Source organism: Mustela nigripes, chromosome 3 (assembly GCF_022355385.1).
Source record: "Mustela nigripes isolate SB6536 chromosome 3, MUSNIG.SB6536, whole genome shotgun sequence".
NCBI lineage: Eukaryota > Metazoa > Chordata > Mammalia > Carnivora > Mustelidae > Mustela > Mustela nigripes.
In genome coordinates this window covers 24,039,942-24,059,120 of record NC_081559.1, presented here as the reverse complement: position 1 = coordinate 24,059,120, position 19,179 = coordinate 24,039,942, and the positions used below count along the sequence as shown (strand labels likewise).

General features: G+C 33.9%; 1 protein-coding gene across 1 annotated transcript in view; it reads right to left on the bottom strand.

Moving 5' to 3' along the window:
- Positions 1-19,179, bottom strand: part of SPAG16 (sperm associated antigen 16) — a 1,019,820-nt gene that overhangs the window by 511,688 nt on the left and 488,953 nt on the right. The window contains exon 11 of the mRNA XM_059392666.1: positions 16,619-16,762. Within this exon, the coding sequence (XP_059248649.1) occupies positions 16,619-16,762 (144 nt within the window). The remainder of the gene's footprint in view (positions 1-16,618; positions 16,763-19,179) is intronic.

The window sequence follows — 19,179 nt, the reverse complement described above, 5'->3', positions numbered from 1 at the left end:
AGATAATTATATATATATTAATGATATACTATATATAGTATATATAAATAGTACACTATAAATATATATATTTTTATATTTATTTATATTATATATTTATATATATATAATATATAAATATTATATATACTATGTAGTATATATATTTATAGTGTACTATTTATATATACTATATATAGTATACCATTAATATATATATAACTATGTATATATACTATATAGTTAGATATATATTAGATATATACTATATATCTACATAGTTAGTATATATACTATATAGATATATAGTTATATATAGTATACTACTATATATACTATATACTATATATAGTATACTAACTATATAGCATATATATTATAGTTAGATATATATTATATATTATATATTATAGTATATATACTATATATAGTATATATTATGGTTAGTATACTATATACTATATAACTATATATAGTATATATACTATATAAATAGTATGCTAACTATTTATATATACTATACATACTATATAGTATAGTATATATATATATAAATATGTACTAATATATTAAATATTAAATAAAAATGTTTTGGGACACCTGGGTGGCTCAGTGGGTTAAGCCTCTATATTATATATATATATATATATATATATAAAATATATATATAATTAGTATATTTAATATATCACTAAGACATTTATATTGCTTACCTTGCACTTTATCGGTGATAATACTTAAGGATGGAAATCTGGTACGGTCATGTCATTGCCTTTATAATGGCTATGTTTATTCTATGATTGTGCTGAGCATTTGACATAGTTTTAAAGAGAGCTGAAAATAAATAGAATAGCCTTGCTAGGAGCCAGTTTGCTCATATTGATGTGGCCCCCATGCACATTTACATCAAAGCACATTGTGGATGCAGAATGACAACTCTTGACCTGAGGGCTTATGTTGTCTTTCAAGGTGTTACATCCTCTCAATTAGAATGCTTTCATATATAGTATAATGCCTTTCTGAGGTGAGAACTGTGAGCTTTATTGATATTTGTGAAGAAACAAAATTTTCTAAACACTGCAGTGACCTGCCAAGGTTTCCTCTGTAATTTAATCAGGCCATCAATCAGCAAGGTTAGGTCATACAGGCTAATATTTCTTTACAGCTTAGATACGGTTGAATGATTTTTGGTTTAACTAGAGGCAAAATGTTAGTTTCTCATGACATTTAACAGTTCTTGGAGTCATTATTTTGACAGCATCTATTTGACCTGAGAAACTTCTTGCTTACAAAAATAGTCTTAGGGCAAAATTTGCTTATATAAAAACTCAGGAATAAAAATGACCTCAAAGGTCAATTTTAATCATCTATTAAAAATAAATATGGGTTTCTGAGTTAAGATGATGACATGGATCAGGTTTCTAACTTTCCCCAGAATGATCAGGAAAGGATGAAAATAAAGAACAACGTGCTCTAAGTCTGAGGACTTGGTAATATCATCAAATGCCCAAGATTTCAAAAAATATTGGCTTAATATACTGCACACCAAATTAGTTGGAAGAACCCAAAAGGGTCTGTTTCTCAGTTCCCCATCCATAAAAGAACAACAGCATTAAGAACTACTTTTTAAAAAGCCTAGAAAACCTAATAACTCTTCAGAGGGAGAGAGGAATTTATGGGACTAGTTGTCATAATACACAGAAGGTCATTGCAGCAAGGGATGTTTTTCTGGAACAAGTGTCTAAATTATAAACAGAACACCCAGTGGGAGCTCCATCTAGATCTCAGTGGGTCATAAAATCTTAGAAGTAGGCATTCCTTTTTAGCAAAGGTCTAAGAGAAAAACAGAAAACACATGAAACCTTAAGGCTTCTTTCTGGAAGAGGCATATAAAATAAGTGGATAGTCAGCATACTTAGACTGGTTTCCCTTTGAGTTATTTCTCATCTTGTTGTTTTTTTTTTTATTTATTTAAACCATAAGATTTTGAAATGATGCTAAAAGTCAGAAGAATGGGACAATTATAAAGAATCAGAGAAAATAACACTCTCTAAATTCTATTCATTAACAAAAAAATAAAACAATTAGAAAACTACTAAATCCTATTTGCCAAATGTTCAAGACAACTCAGCATCAAACAACTTAGAGAAAGTGAGATAGGAAAAATCCAAAATGAGGATCAGGCCATGTATTAGAGGATGAGACGTTTATAAAGATGAGATACAGGGGATGATAAACCTCACTGAAGGAAGGAGTTAGAAACTAGAGAAAATTTCTATATATGTTGAATATGTATTTTAAATTGAATGTATCAGTTCCATGTATTCAAATGTTTTCTGTTAATTGAATAAGTACCTCTGTGGCTCACCTATCCAGAGTGCTTTATAAGAGAAAGACTATGGCAGCTTCTGAGAATGGTCAGATAAGGCAAGTGTCAGTTTCCTGAATATGCATCTCAGAGTGGCTGCACCAAGAACATGCTTTTTGAGCTATCTCACTCATATCCCAAGTCAGTGGTGGCGAGGGGCGGGGGGAAGGTGAATGTAAATTGCTGTATTCTGTCATGCCTGTTGAATATGAATCCATGACCCAAATTTATTATACATGAAAGTGAATATTTGCCTGCCATGAAACAAGTCAGATTGGAATCAAACCTTGATATGTGGTAGAAACAGGATTGCACGCAATAGACAGCTCTATCTATGGCAGTAAAAATTTTGGCCCAGTTAAAGTTCTTTAAGGGTGGGTCCCAACACTGGCAGTAGCAGGTGACAGATGTGGATGTAAATTAGAGACCTGAAGAAAGAGGAAGGTAGAAGAGGCCACTTCCCAGTCCTTCAGGATAATACAAATATCAACCCTAAATTGGGTTAAACGTATGGTACTTAATTGTTTACAGACAAGTAAAAGAACCATAATTCCAGGTCTCTTGCATAGGCCAATGAAAAACATAATTATCAAGTTAAAAACTTCAGCCTTGAAATAAAAGTAAAGGGATAAAATTAGATGAAGTTGATAAAAACAAATGAAAGATTTGAGACAAATAGAATACAGGAGCAATGTAAGAAAGAAAAAAAAGATAAATCATAAGAAATAATTATTAAAATAATATGAATAGGACGCCTGGGTGGCTCAGTGGGCTAAAGCCTCTGCCTTCGGCTCAGGTCATGATCCCAGGGTCCTGGGATTGAGTCTCTGCTCAGCAGGGAGCCTCCTTCCTCCTTTTTGCTTGCCTCTCTGCCTACATGTGACCTCTGTCTGTCAAAAAAGTAAATAAAATCTTTAAAAATAATAATAATAATATGAATATGAGCAAAAATGCCTTGAATTAGGCACAAAAATTAAAGTCAACACTTTTCATTGAAAGTGAAAAAAATTGTTTATTAAGAGTCATTGAATAGGGGCATCTGGGTGGCTCAGTCAGTTAAGCATCCAATTTTTGATCTCAGCTCAGGTCTTGATCTCAGGGTTGTGAGTTCAAGCCCCATACTGGAGCTCCACAGACATGGAATCAACTTAAAAAATAACAACAACAACAACAACAACAACAAAAATGAATCATTGAATTAAGAAGTACTATGGGTCAATGCTTAAAGAAAATCCAATAATCACATATATGTTAAAAAAAAAAAAAGAGAGAGAGGGTTTCATGAAAATGTTGGTATAATGATACCACCAGTAAAAAAATCATCAACCAACCATGGAGTTGTTTAAACATCTGATATCAAAATATTTCTTTGCCATAAAGATAAAAAAAATGAAGTTTGATTCAAACCTACAGTTCATGTTGTTTCTTAATGGAAAGAAAAGTAGTTATATTTTCTTGTTACATTAAGAATAAAATAAATAATTAAAATGTAAAATTTTTAAAAAAAAGCAAGAACCATTAAACAAGAGAATAAATGCTGAGGTGAAGGCTTTTACATGCATCAGGACAAAGAGAGAGTCATAAGAATAACTGATTGGTAAATAATGCTACATAAACTTTTGGAAAGATTTAATTTCAAACAAGAACAACAACAAACCATAGAGAAAGATATTTATCAAACAAAAAATCTCCATAAGCAAAAATTTATTTAAAGATTAAGTCTGGGAGATCTTTATGTATTACATAATTTAAAATGACTATATTTAACAAATAAAGGGTTCTTATAAAGAAACAGGAGTTTTAAAAATAGAAAAGAAAATTATTCACAAAAGAAGAACTGCATATAGCTACTCTATAAGAAAAGATTCGTTTCAGTAATAATTTCAGGTTTTAGTGACAATATCATACCCAATATACATCCAAGAGTTTGAAAAAAAAATAAAATTCATACTTGGCAAGAATAGGCATTCATATACTATGGAAGGGGAGTATAAATTGGTACAAATAGAGTATTACATATGTGTTCTAATTTAATATACCTGTAGTACTATATCTACTGTAGTTTATACATAAAGCAGGATGTGTGTGTGTGTGTATTTATTAGAGATTAAACTAGACATCTGTTTGGGTGAAGACTGTCCACAAAATTTTTTTTCATTTTTCTTGAATGTCTGGAATGATGCTCGAACTATTAAGTATCAATTTAAAATTAACAACTGTGTACCATTACTTTTATTAGAATATTTTAAACATAGACATGATTAACTTTTGTAAGAAGGATATATGTTAAGCTCTTTAAATTTTTATAAAAGTGACTATAACTGTCTGTCATAACACCAGGTCAGGGTTTTGATAAATGTCATTTGTACATATATCTATAATTATTTCTTAAAATAGACCTTTATTGAGATATAATTCATATATCATAAAATTCCTAACTTACAGGGTAAATTCAATGGTTTGAAGTATATTTACAGAGTTATATAACCATCACCACTATTTTATCTGACAATTTTTCTTAAGATTTTATTTATTTATTCAAGAGAGACCAAGCGAGAGAGAGCACAGGCGGCAGGGAGGGGCAGAGGCAGACGGAGAAGCAGGCTCTCCGCAGAGCGGGGAGCCCCATGTGGGACTCAGTCCTAGGATTCAAGGGTCATGACCTGAGCTGGAGGCAGGCGTTTAACCGACTGTGGCACCCAGGCACCCTCATCTGAGAATATTTCTATCACACATCATGGGAAACCCATATACATTAGTTACCCCTCATTCTTTCCTAGTCTGTGGTAAGCATTTACCATAATGTTTTCTACATTCATTTATATTGCAGCATGTATCAGTACCTCATAGCTTTTTATTGCTAAAAAAAAATATTCTACTGTCTGGATATAACACATTTTCTTTATTTATTCATCAGTTGATAGACATTTGGATTATTTCATTTTTTTGGTTATCATGAATAATGCTGCTATAAACATTTGCACAGAAATTTTTGTGTGGATGTATTCTTTTAATTTTCTTGGATATAAACCTATGAGTGGAATTGCTCAGTCATATGGTAATTGTATGTTTAATATTTTGAAGAAGTTCAACACTGTTTTTCCAATGTGGCTGAAGCATTTTATAACTCAGGTAAGCGCAGGGAGACCCTTTCTGATTTCTGATCTCCAGAGATATAAGGTGATAAACTTGTGTTGTTTTTGTTATGTTTGTTGAATTTGTGGTAATTTGTTGTAGCAACAATAAAAAATAAATAAATAATACAAGACCCAAAATACATGAAGTAAAAGTGACAGAATTAATGGAAGAAATAGACAATTCGACAATAACATTTGGGGACTTCAATTCCTTAATATTAATGATAGAATAATTAGAAGAGCAACAGAGGAATATAAAACTTAATAGTATAAGCCAATTAGACCTAACAAACCTCTATCAAAGACGCCACTCAGCAAAATCAGATACATACTTCCCATGTGTACATCAAAAATTCTTCAGGATAACATGTTAGTGAATTTAAAAAGCCTCAGTAAACTTAAAGGCATTATATCATACAAAGTATGTTCTTTAATTATGATGGAATTAAAATAGAAAACAGTGACAGAGGAAATTTGGAAAATTCACAAATAGGTGGAAATCAAATAGCATACTTTTAATGGGCCAATGGCTCACAGAAGAAATTTTATAAGAAAAATCAGAAAATACTTTTCTGTGAATGAAAACAAAAACACAGTGTACTAAAACTTACCCAATGTTCCCTATAGCATTGCTTAGATGATAATTCATAAATATAAATAGTACATTGTAAAAGAATAAAGATATCAAATAATACCTAAACTTCCACATTAAGAAACTGAAAAGGAACAAAAGAAATCCAAAGAGAGCAGAAGGAAAGAATAAATATTAGAGTGGAAATAAATGAAATAGAGAAAAATATACAGAAAATCAGCAATAAAAGTTGGTTCTTTGAGAAGAGCAACAAAATTGATAAATTTTTAGCTACACTGATCAACAACAAAAAAGAGAAGACTCCAACTATTAAAATCAAGAATGAAAGAAAAGGGAGTTACTACCAAATTTACAGAGTTAAAGAATTATTTGGGAAACTACGAATAATATGGCAATAAATACGGCAACAATGTGGCACAAATTCAATAACCTAGATGAAATGGAAAAATTCCTCAAATTGAATTAGTGATCAAAACCTTTCCACAAAGAAAAGCTCAGCTGGCTTCACTGGCAAATTTCACCCATTTTTTACAGAAGAATTAATACCAATCCCTCACAAACTCTTCCAAAAAAAAATATAGAAGAGGGACTGTTTCCCCTCTTTATTCTGTGAGGCCAATATTGTTCTGGTTTCCAAACCAGACAAAGGCATCACAAGAAAACTATAATCTATATCTCTTAGGAAGGTAGATGCAAATATCTTCAACAAAATACTAGCGAACTGAATCCAGTAACATGTGAAAAGGGTTATATATCATGACCAAATAGCATTTTTTCAAGGACTGCGAAGTGTTTCGCAAACAAAAATCAGTTGATAGGAAACACTGTAGGTTAAAGACTGCATGACCATTTCAATAGCAGAAGAAAAGTTATTGAAAATAAAAGGGAATGCTCTAAATCTGATAAATGTATCCACAAAAGAGCCACAGTTAACATCATATTTAATGGTAAAGGACAGAACAATTTCCCCCTAAGATCACAATAAAGCAAGCACCTCTACTCTTGCCAAGTCTACTCAACATATTTTTGGAGGTTTTAGCTGAATGATTAGATAAGAAAAATAAATAAAAGGCACCTGTTGGAAAGGAAAATGATCTTTGCCAATAATATGTGAAGATAACGTACAGAAAACTCAAGGAATTCTAGCAAAATCTTAAAATTAATAAATGAAGTTGCATATTGAGTTAAGATGAATACACTAAAATCAACTGCACTTTTAGAACTGAGTACTGAACAATCTGAAAATTAAGAAAGGAATTTCATTTATGATAGCATCCAAATGAAGTGTATATTCTTTGTTGGGTGAGGCCACAGAAGTCTGTTTATTTAAATGATGATTGAACAGGTCCTGGTTAAATGCCTTGACAATAAGTCATCCAATCTTTGGCAAGGGGTTCTTTATGCATGTTGGGGCACATCCTCAACACTATGGAAGTTTCCAGAGTGCCTTAGCCTTTGCTTCCCCCTTGCACAAGCCCTCGAGGTCAGTCAGAGATGAGAGATTAAACTCTCCTCAAGTCTTTTCTAGGCTCTCACGCACCTCTCCAAATGCGTGGATCCTTTGATATTCCTAGGTTTTCAAAGTGTCATTTAATTCTTCTGCTTTTCTGTTTAAAGATATTGGTCAACCTTTTGTTTGACTGTTACTGCTCCTCTGGCAGTTGCAATTTTAAACATATACTGCTAATTGTTTGCTACAAATGCCCTGTCAAATAACCTATGCATACAGAGTAAGTTCTGACTCAGGTCAAATAAAAACAAGCTCTGCATATAGGTATTTCCAGGGGCTTCCAGAAAGTACAAGTAGTGACATTTATCTGAGAATGGGGTTTTGTGATCTCCAAATTTGTTCTGCACCTCTAGTTGCTGGTACCATGGCTGGCTTCACAGCTAACGTGATTTTGAGGCAATTGATTTTCAAAGCTATGGCAGAGCTGGGGAGAAAGGAATGGGAATAGGGTAATTTTTCTCCAATAAATGTTCCTCAGAGGGTACAGACCTTTGGTTAAGTTCTTAAAAAAAGAAAGGAAGGAAGGAAGGAAGACAGACTGATCATAGCAAATTTTTGCCGGTGTTCTCTCTGCTTTTATGGAAGAGGCAATTTTTGAAGGTTCTTGTTCTGCCATTCTAGGAGTGCTTCCCCTCATGACTGGGTCTTTGAGTAAAATTTATTCTCATGGTAATATTATTCAGAGAAGATTTGATATTTTAGGGTTTTGGTGGCAAATGAAGAATATTAGGCTTGAGGTTCTTTTAATAAAATGATCTCATTTATAATGAGGGGTATACATCTGAGTGTATATGTGAAGGTTTGTGGGTATAGCCATATAATCACATGACATTATTAGGAGTCTGAAAAACAGAGGCCACATTCCTGGTGCAGCAACTTCAATTCTGTTTGTTTTAATTAAGTAAATATTAATTGATTCCCTATAAAGTTTCTATTGATATGTTATACAAAGATATAGGTATGATACAGACCCTGATCTTAATGAACCTATAGTATTCCTCGGATTTTTTTTTTTTTTCCTTGCTAAAACAAGGTAGAGAGGCCAACAGACCTGGAGAGAATATTGTTTTAAGAATAAATGAAACAAGATGGGATTGGGAGGGAGACAAACCATAAGTGACTCTTAATCTCACAAAACAAACTGAGGGTTGCTGGGGGGAGGGGGTTTGGGAGAAAAGGGTGTGGGATTATGGACACTGGGGAGGGTATGTGCTATGGTGAGTGCTGTGAAGTGTGTAAACCTGGCGATTCACATACCTGTACCCTGGGGGTTAAAATATATTATATGTTTATTAAAAAAAAAACAAAACCAAAAAAACAGATCTAGGCAAAAATCTGCCATGGAATACCAACAATGCTACTGTTACCAAATGCTTATTCTAAGCCCAAGACAGCAAAGTGTTCTAAATAATGTTCTCATGCAGCCTTCATGTAAACCTAAGAAAGTAGGTTAACCCCTTTTTTAAATGAGCAACTAGGCTATCAGAGATTAGATAAAATGATACAACTGTTTTGTTTTGTTTTCATACCCAACTTGAAAACAAGTGTGACTTTAGGAAGTGCTTCTTATGTAGAACCATATCCTGCCATTTACCTGAGGAGAACCATTGGGCAGTGTCTTCAACTTTTCACTGACACTGTGCAAAATAAATTCCTTCCTTCCTTCCTTCCTTCCTTCCTTCCTTCCTTCCTTCTTTCCTTTTCTTTCTCTTTCTCTTTCCCTTTTCTTCCTTCCTTCCTTCCTTTCTTTGTTTCTTTCTTTCTTTCTTTAAGATGTATTTATTTATTTGACAGAGAGAGCACACAAGCAGGTGGAAAGGTCAGAGGGAGAGGTAAAGAATCTCAAGCAAACTCCCCACAAAGCACAGATCCTGATGCAGTGCTTGATCTCATAATCCTGAGACCATGTTCTATGTCAGAACCAACTTATGCTTAACCAACTGAGCCACCCAAGTGCCCCAAATACTTATTTTCTTAACACTTTTCTCTAGGAGGATCGCATACTACTTTAAAATTGAACAAAAGAATTAAATAAGTGTGCTATTACTTCCCAAGCTTATCTCCTTCACACAAAGATGACTTACTGTATTAAGAAGGAAAGCATAATATATACCTCTTCAAACAATATAAAGTAGACCATTATCATTTTACAGGTGTATCTCAAAATTATCTTGGTAGAAATCTACTTGGTAAAAATCGAAGTATCTACATTTAAAGCCCAGGAAGAAGCAGGACATTACACTCTTATGAAAATTGTACATCGACTTCTTCATTATGCTTTGAAATCTCAACTCTTGACTCCATGTTTCCAGTATATAAAAAGGTTATTCATGCTTTAAAAACAAACAAACAAAGAAAAAAAAAACACTACATGATATACTTGTCAAGGAGCTTTCACACTAGGGTTTTAGGCACCATATAAATGCATAAATAGATAATTTGTACAGGGAAGAGAGAGTATGAGGGATTTTGTAGAGTCCTGCTTATTCACAATTCATAAATCAGCTTATAAGGGTAGAAGTTATGTATAACAGGATACTGTCAGGTCTATTTCTGCCTCAGGCAATGAACTCGGGAAAAAATGCAGCATTCTGAAAATGTTTAAACCACTAATCCCAAATACTTTCATTTTATGGAGATATTTGGGAAGATACATGCTGTTTCATGTAATAAGCTCTGAGCATACAAAAGAAAATGCAACCCCAAGCATCAGAGAACTGGACATTGTATTTACCTCAAAACTACTTCACTATCATTGTATAGTTCCCTGGTATAGGAAAAGAGTAAATAGTATATTATTAAGGTAGCATAGTATATTATTAAAGTAGCATAATGTGTGTGTTTCATTGATCTATTAATATTAACCTGGAAATTGATATGCAACTCTATGTTTCAGTTGCCCAAAGCTAGTCTAAATAAACCAAGAACAATAAAACATACCTGTGGATATAGGTCAAACACTATATATGCTTTACTTTCCTCAAAAACAAAATTTAAAAAAATTAAAAAGCTTTTGTTTTTGGTGTTTCTGGCCAAAAGAAATTTTCATCCTAAAACACAACCTGAAACCTAAAAACCAGAAAATATGCAAAATTCTTTCTTTCTTCTTTAAAAGCAAAATATGGTAAATTTAATGGTATAAGTTTTAAAAAAACATTTATGTTTTTTAAGTGCTAAGAGTAGATATTCATACTTCTTTTCACACTAATTAGGTTTATTTTTCAATTTATAATTGTTTTGGTGTTTAACTTGGTAAGAACTTCAGACACGATGAAACATGGTTTGACAGTGTTTTTCTAATGGGGCTTGGTGAGCCCCAGACATAGCAGCATACTCTTCCTTTCTTATCTCAGTGTTTAAGGTTACCAGCTTTATAAAAAGTTTTGAGTTATCTCTAAGTTCTCAAAATACCTATCAATGAGGGGCGCCTGGGTGGCTCAGTGGGTTAAGCCGCTGCCTCCAGCTCAGGTCATGATCCCAGGGTCCTGGGATCGAGCCCCGCATCGGGCTCTCTGCTCAGCAGGGAGCCTGCTTCCTCCTCTCTCTCTGCCTGCCTCTCTGCCTGCTTGTGATCTCTGTCAAATAAATAAATAAAATCTTTAAAAAAAAATACCTATCAGTGGATAACAAATAACATTAGATAACAATTATTGAGCACACATGTATCGAGCAATGGTATTTGTGTTTTTAATATACTACAGCTTTTAGCCTTCACCATCAGCCTGCAAAGTAAGTATCATCATTATGCCCACTTCACAGATGAGAAAACTGACAGGACTTGCAAAGCTGAAGCTAAGATTCTAACATGAGCAACTGAAGCTGATTCCATGTGTCAGTGGTTTAGAGTAGGATGTCTGACTTGCACCAAAGTATGCTTGGCTTCTACTTTGTGGCATCATACATTTTACTCTTTCAACAGTGCAAAGGCAATGCCAGGGCACATCCTCTGCATTGCTCCACTCATTCACCATTTTCAGTTAACTGATGAGTCTCTTTCGCAGCTAGTGCCTTAGTCTACCCTGTAAATGCAGAGGGTGCTTACCTTCCCAATGTATGATTGCCCTCTAGTGGTAAATATGTACTAATAGCCAGTTCTACTGTGATCAGTTACCCATGTCATTCCTAAAAATTGTCTTGATACACAAATCCTGCTAAGGAACTTAGAGACAAACAAAATCAAGTCCACTGTAGACAACTGATGGTAATGATCAATGTGCGTATAGTATTACTTTGAAACAATACAGCCTTTGGGAGACTGATCCTTTGTGACAAAAGTTTCTTTTTTTTTTTTTTTTTTTTAAAGATTTTTTATTTATTTATTTGACAGAGAGAGATCACAAGTAGGCATAGAGGCAGGCAGAGAGAGAGAGAGGAGGAAGCAGGCTCCCTGCTGAGCAGAGAGCCCGATGCGGGACTCAATCCCAGGACCCTGAGGTCATGACCTGAGCCGAAGGCAGCGGCTTAACCCACTGAGCCACCCAGGCGCCCGTGACAAAAGTTTCTAAATGCCATCGATTGTACAGGCTATATAATATTGGCCCAATGCTTATAATTAAAACTTTTCCACATACGTTTTCTTTTGTAAGTTACAAATATGTTAGAAAATGCCAGTGTTCAAGCTGTTTTAATAAAAAATAATCATTGTCATTAAAGGGAAGAAAAATATGTACCTAACAGTTATTGAGAATAAACACCAACAAGTAACTAAGCTTGCACAGATACATGAGAGCCTGGACAGGACTTACTCCTATGATTTTAGGTATTTTAGGTATTCTAGGTTTATTTCCCCCCCTTTGCCCTATTACCTGTAAGCACCCATTCCTCTTTTGATCTAACTCCATGACATCCAGATTCCACCTTCCCCTACCAGATTTTCTTAGTTTCCCAACTGGAAACTAAGTGGATTTTTGGAAAAATCCACTCTCCTTGTCAATTCCAACACAAGAGGCTAAACATTATTTGCAAACATATGTGTCTTAAGTACAGGTGCTATATTTTTACCCAACTGTTTTAAAGTAATTTCCAATATTTATCTACTATTATAACATACTAGAATGTCCTCATAGTTGAATCACTTATGTTCTCCACACTTCTCAAATACAAATCTTATTTGGTTATTGTATCCTGATTTCTTAAAACATATGACTGAATTCCATTTTCTACTTTCTCTTTTTAAAAAAATTTGCACAATTGTAAAATGGGCCTATAGTTATGGGGGGGACTACATTTGTTCAGTTTAGAGTTATGTTTTTGCTATATTTTAAAAACCATAATTAAATTTCCTTATTTTCCTTGTTCTTAAAGAATTCCTTGAGTCTAAAAGTTAGTTTTTTTTAAATAAAATTTTAAAAACGTAGCCAATAGAACTGCTCAACATGGGAATGCAAGGTAAAACTTCCAGAACTTTTTTCTTTCCATTGCTATTAATCTACTCTGAGTTTCCATTCCATTGGTTCAGTGTTGGTAATGTTTATTTTTATAGAAATCTATTATTTTAACAAAAGAGCCAGACGTGTGTGTGTGTGTGTGTGTGTGTGTGTATGAACATCTGTGGCTTTAACTCCTCCCAAATCATGAAGGTTTCTATTTGTTTCCTCACTTTTATTTTTCCACCAGTTTTGTTTTTTTTTTGGTATCTACTTATATTATTATAGTTTCTTATTTTACTATTTTTTCTCAAAAAACCTTTTAGATCAATACATATGCACTTTTTAAATTCTAATTTAATTTCTATTTTTCATTTATTCATTCTTTTGCTTTTCTATAGTTTGCTGACCAGCTGTGGTTTTTTCATTTGAATTTATAATTCACTTATTTTCATTTCTTTGGTGTGTGTTTAATAATAAAGCATTGATCCATTCATCTGTTGATGAACATCTAGGTTCTTTCCATAGTTTGGCTACTGTGGACATTGCTGCTATAAATATTCGGGTGCATGTGCCCCTTCAGATCACTACGTTTGTATCTTTAGGGGAAAGCTATGAATTTTACTCTGACTACAGCTTTGGTTACATCTCATACATTTGGTAAGTATTGTGGTAGTGATTTTTACCGGCTAGGTAGTGACAGTTTACAGTCCTCTATGACTCAATATTCACTTATTCACTTTTTAATAATGCAGGTTTTATTTTATTTTAGCTATTGATTTATTTTCTTTTATTATTAAATCTTGTTTACAAATTACAGATTGTATAACTTCTATTCTGAAGAACTCATTTACATTAAATTTTTGGTGTAAGATTTATATGTTTTAAGAAATTAAAAATAAATGATTTCAAAGAATCTATATTTTCTCTTCACAAAGTATGAAGTTCAACATATACTATTAAATGTGCTTACTAGTTTATTAATTCCTCTAGTTCCATTGTAATTTTGTTTACACGGTTAAAAACTGAGATAATCTTTGACTCTGATGACTGGTTTCATCAGAATCTTCCTATACTTACCAGATCTTTTGTTTTATGTGTTTCCACATCGTATTATCTGAATCCTCAAATGAGAAATCACCTTCTCATTTTATTTTTTTCATCTGTCAATCCTTCTTTGCCTAATGGTAATATTACTATGACCATTGTATTTGTTGCATATGCATTGAAGAGGTCTACTATGGCAAGGGAAATAGGACAACAAAGACTAATTTAGGTAAGTCAGGGTATACCACTCTCATATCACATAGGATTGACCTCCAAAAGAAATTTTGGTTATGTCATTGTGGACAAAGAGACACTGCATTGAATGTCATAGTAATCAGGAAGACATCCCGCTGGAATTTATATAAGTTATAGTTCCTAGTTATACTTAGGAACAACTACAATTACAAATTAAATAAAGAAAATGTACAAGTTTCTTTTCTTTTATGAAAAGCACAGGGATCAGGTATGTGCCAGTATATAGTGTATCCACTCTGAGCCTCTTCCAAGGGAGCAGAATCAAGCTGATCCCACATATGACTCTGAGAAGACTATAACTGCGATTTCTATCCCAAATATAAAAGACTTTTTCTTGTTTCTAATAATCATTTATCATTTTTCATTAATTCCACATAAAGAACAGTTGCTATTCAGTATCTCTCACTTAAAAACATTTAAGGTTAAATGTATTTGTTTCTCATTATTTTTATCCTATGCATTAGAAAAAAAAAAAAAGAGTGTAGCTGCATTTTACTACAATTCTGCCAAAGAAAGTACTGAATGTAAATTCATATTATGAGTGAATAATGATGTATTTCACCTCATTTTAATTTCAGTAATTGAGTGGGAAAACAGGAAGATCTATTAAAAGGACCTTGTGCTGGTCAAGCACTAAGGAGAAAAATCTCTGAGTCACTGGCTGCCATGGTAACAGGGCATTATGTAAATCTGATTAGCATGCCCAGCAGCTACAAAAGTAATAGACTATACTACTAATTGCCTTGCTCTGCTAGCAAGATGGACTTTATGTTCCTAAGGGGTGAGGAGTGGCATGAATCTGTTTATCTATATAGGAGATATGAAATGCACTACATGTTTAAAAATTAAGTTCAGACACCTAGTACTACAAATAAATTACACTTGGAGGAGCTTTTCAAAAATTAAAATACATCAGCTCACTTTTCTTATTAACTCACAAATTTCTGAACAATTTATTTTTATTCAATCTAATTTCATTGACATTCAGTAAGACAAAGAGTTGAAAAAGTAAAGGAATTTTCTTAAAACATGAAAATAGATCTATAGAGTTCTCCTAAGAACAAAATTTTCCAATGGAATAGTTTAGAAATTGTACCAAGAACTATGAATCTCCAAGAGTACCTAGACCAGAGAGTGTTAGAGCCAGATGCAAGTGTATTTACAAATGTTAAATATGATAAACAAGAGACTACAGTCAGGATTGGGGGTAGGAGTTACCCCCAGGAACAAGTGTGGGCAGACCTTTCTGCCACTAGGAAAAAAAAAAAAAACTTATCTATGTGTTTAACAATGTCTTTACTTCTGTGCCCTTGGCCTCTTTTGAATATCAAAATACAGTGAAGTCTACAATTATAGGGTTCGAAGCTTTCACTTTTGCTTTGTTCTCTTTAATATCTTGAGTGTCATTAAATTTTTAAAGAAATTCATCACTGCCTTCTGATCCTTTTTGGTAGATAACTTAATTCTAAGAGGAAAACCTGCAAATTAACAGAAGCAAAGTAAACACTTGGCAGGTACTCTTGACTAGAAATCCATGTGCCTTGTCAGAGCTTGTGTCTACAAGGAGCACTAATACTGCTTGTCCTGGAATACTGATTACTTTTGTTAAATGTGTCAGCATGTGGACTAACTTTTACATCCTCCAAATATCAAAAGCAGTCAATCTAACATCAATATATGAAAGCCAAAAAAGCATTTGTCTACATGTCTCAAAATTCAGTGGAGGGTGTGGGGGTCCAGAGAGAAAAGCAACATCAAAGCCAGCGAAGTATAAACTTTCATTTATACAAGAAGACTAAGTCCTAGAGATCTACTGTATAACATAGAGTCAATAATATTGTATACATGAAAATTTCTAAGAGGGCAGATGTTACATTAAGTATTTTATAATAAATATTAACAATAATGTGGGTGGGAGGAAACTTTGGGGGACGATAGGTATATTTATGGCATAGATTGTGGTGGTAATTTCAAAGATGAATACTTCAAACTTACCAAGGTTCATGCATTACCTCTGCACAATTTTTTGTATGTCATTCATACTTGAATAAAGTGTTTTCTTTTCTTTTTTTTTTTTTTTAAGATTTTATTTATTTACTTAACAGACAGAGGTCACAAGTAGGCAGAGAGGCAGGCAGAGAGAGAGGGGGAAGCAGGCTCTCCGCTGAGCAGAGAGCCCGATGTGGGGCTCGATCCCAGGATCCTGGGATCATGACCAGAGCTGAAGGCAGAAGCTTTACCCCACTGAGTCACCCAGGTGCCCCCAATAAAGTGGTTTTAAACAAAAGCCAGTGGAGTGACAAAACAGTAAATAAGTGTGTTCCCGGAGAGAGTAGGCAGGTTCAGGGAGTTGTGTGTACTGACCTAGGATGGAAGCAGCAGTTGGAAAGCCAGTCGGTGTGGCCGAATCCTGTTAGAAGCACGTTGCCTTTGGGGAGCCCCACCAACTTCCAGAGGCGGTCCTCCCCACAGGTGACCAGGATATCTTTGCGGGGGTGCATGATGATGCTGCACAGGGAGAGACAAGAAAACAGTGTTATGGGGAGATGAGAGCAAACGGTTCCACATTTTGAATAAATGAAATGACAGTGGTTATCCCATTTCAGCAAGGCAGGACCGCTCGCAGAGTGTTGGCTCAGGAGTCAGAAGAGCCAGGTTCTACATCCTGGCCATAGCTCTAATGCTTACATTTTTCTGATAGCCATCAATTTAACCAACTTCGCTGGATCTCAGATTCCTCATTGGAAAAATAAGATGATTGGTTAGGCGAATATCTTAATCCTGACTTGAAAACCATAATTCTGATTTTCCTTTTACAGAGGAAAAGTTATGCCAATGATAATTTAATGTTAGGATATTTGGACCAGTAGCCATGCTTATTATAGAAAATCAAGATTCTTTTCAGACTACAGTGTATCTTAAATCAGGCATTATCCAGGAAAAGATCATGAATCATAACCACATTATCATAGCTCTATAACAAATACTATAAATGAAACATTAACTCCATGGCCCACTATCTATACAAAGTGAAGAAGCTCAAATTCTAAGCTAATATGCCACTTAAATTGGCTTCAGTCAATGCACAGTACACAAATTACGGTAATGAATTCAGGATGCATAAGGCAATTCCCACTCTATAAAGGCATAGAGGGAAATGAGAAAGAAGTATGTAAAATTAATGATTAACACATTAAGCAGTATTATTTGAACTGAGCTATGATCATTGTGGCTATTTAAATATTGGAGTTAAACCATTCTAAAATCAAGAGTCTACAAGGTTAATGCCTGATATTTTACCTATGGCAATGCTTTAATCTTATTTATATAGAGTTTCATCTATGCTTTACAATGTAATAGGAACAAATGTGCCCAATGTTAAGCACCTATTAAAATGCCAGCCTATTTATTACCAACAAATTGTTCAATTTCAACACAGCCATCTCATATCAAAGACATAATGTATCTACTTGCCTATATAGTGAAGTAAAACAAATAATGACTTAAAAAATAAAAATTAAACATTCATTTCTCCTGCATTCCATTCTATGAATGGCCTTGTTCTTTTCTTCTGCAATATAGAATTCAGGAAATGAATTTCTCTATGACATCATGGTCTCAGCCCACACCTCCATCATTAACTCCAAGGCTTACATGAGACCAAAATTTTCCTCATTATGGATCCCTTCCAGCAATACCATTAAATCCCAAAATTTGGGGCTGCAAAATTATGTCCTTGCATTATACCTATACAGTTTTGGGAAATCTGCTGTGGTCGGTCACTGTTGGAAATATTCAATTTACAGGCATGTAATCACTACAAGCAGGACCTTCTTTCTAGTGAAACACTGCCTCATTTTTTTCTCCAGCATTCTGCTGCTCAAAATAAACACAAGAGGGAAATTAGTCATTTTGCAATTCATCACAATGTTGGTTTGTGACTTTCAGAAGGCCAATTCAGGAAAGGAATTTATTACAGCTCAAATGTGGTAGAGGATACATTTATAGAACTTAATTAGAAGAAAAATATGATGAGAGGTAAAAAATGTCAGATTGAAATGAATTCTATATTCAAACACATATAAGAAGGCAAACCAAATCCTTGAAGCTACTGAGTATGATGTATGTTGGCTCGAAGCTTTCTTGGCAGACACGTGCACACTTGGCTAGATGATAAATTACCCTCTTTAAGTAAGATAACTAAAATCACTGATGTCTTTACGGACTTTGAAAGATAAGTTTCCAAAATGACTTTTGTGAGGGGAGCTATTTGTAGAAGTGAAAGAGAAAATATAAACACACACTCATTGGTAGTTAATCAGTTTTGAAAGTGTTTTTCCAGACTTTTCTGATCCCTTCCACTTTGGGGCCTCCTCCAAACCACCTGGAGTGTCTGCTTCTACTTTGTATGGTCTGATCCTATCATCACAATCTCTGGTTTCTTTGCTTATATACACCTTTTCTAATAATAATTCTTTTTTTTTCTTTTTAAATATATCTCATCTATAAATGAGTTTTCTTCTAATTATTCTGGACAAATTTCAATCAAACACAGTATCCTATTTTTTAAAGAATATGTGTTACTTCATCCATGAATTGGTCTTTTTAAAAATATTTATTTATTTGTTTATTTGAGAAAAAGAAAGAGAGTACATGAGCAGAGGGAGGGGTAGATAGAGAGGGAGAGGAGAAGCAGACTCTCTGCTGAGCAGGGAGCCAGACATAGGGCTAGGTACCAGGACTGTGAGTACATGACCTGAGCCAAAACCAAGAGTCAATCACTTAACCAACTGAGCCACCTAGGAATGCCCATCTATGAAATGGTCTTTAAGTGAACAGAAATATACCCAGAATACGCAGATGAGAATGTTTCATAATAATCAATCAATCAATACTTGCTATTGAATTAATCATTCAGTAAGTAT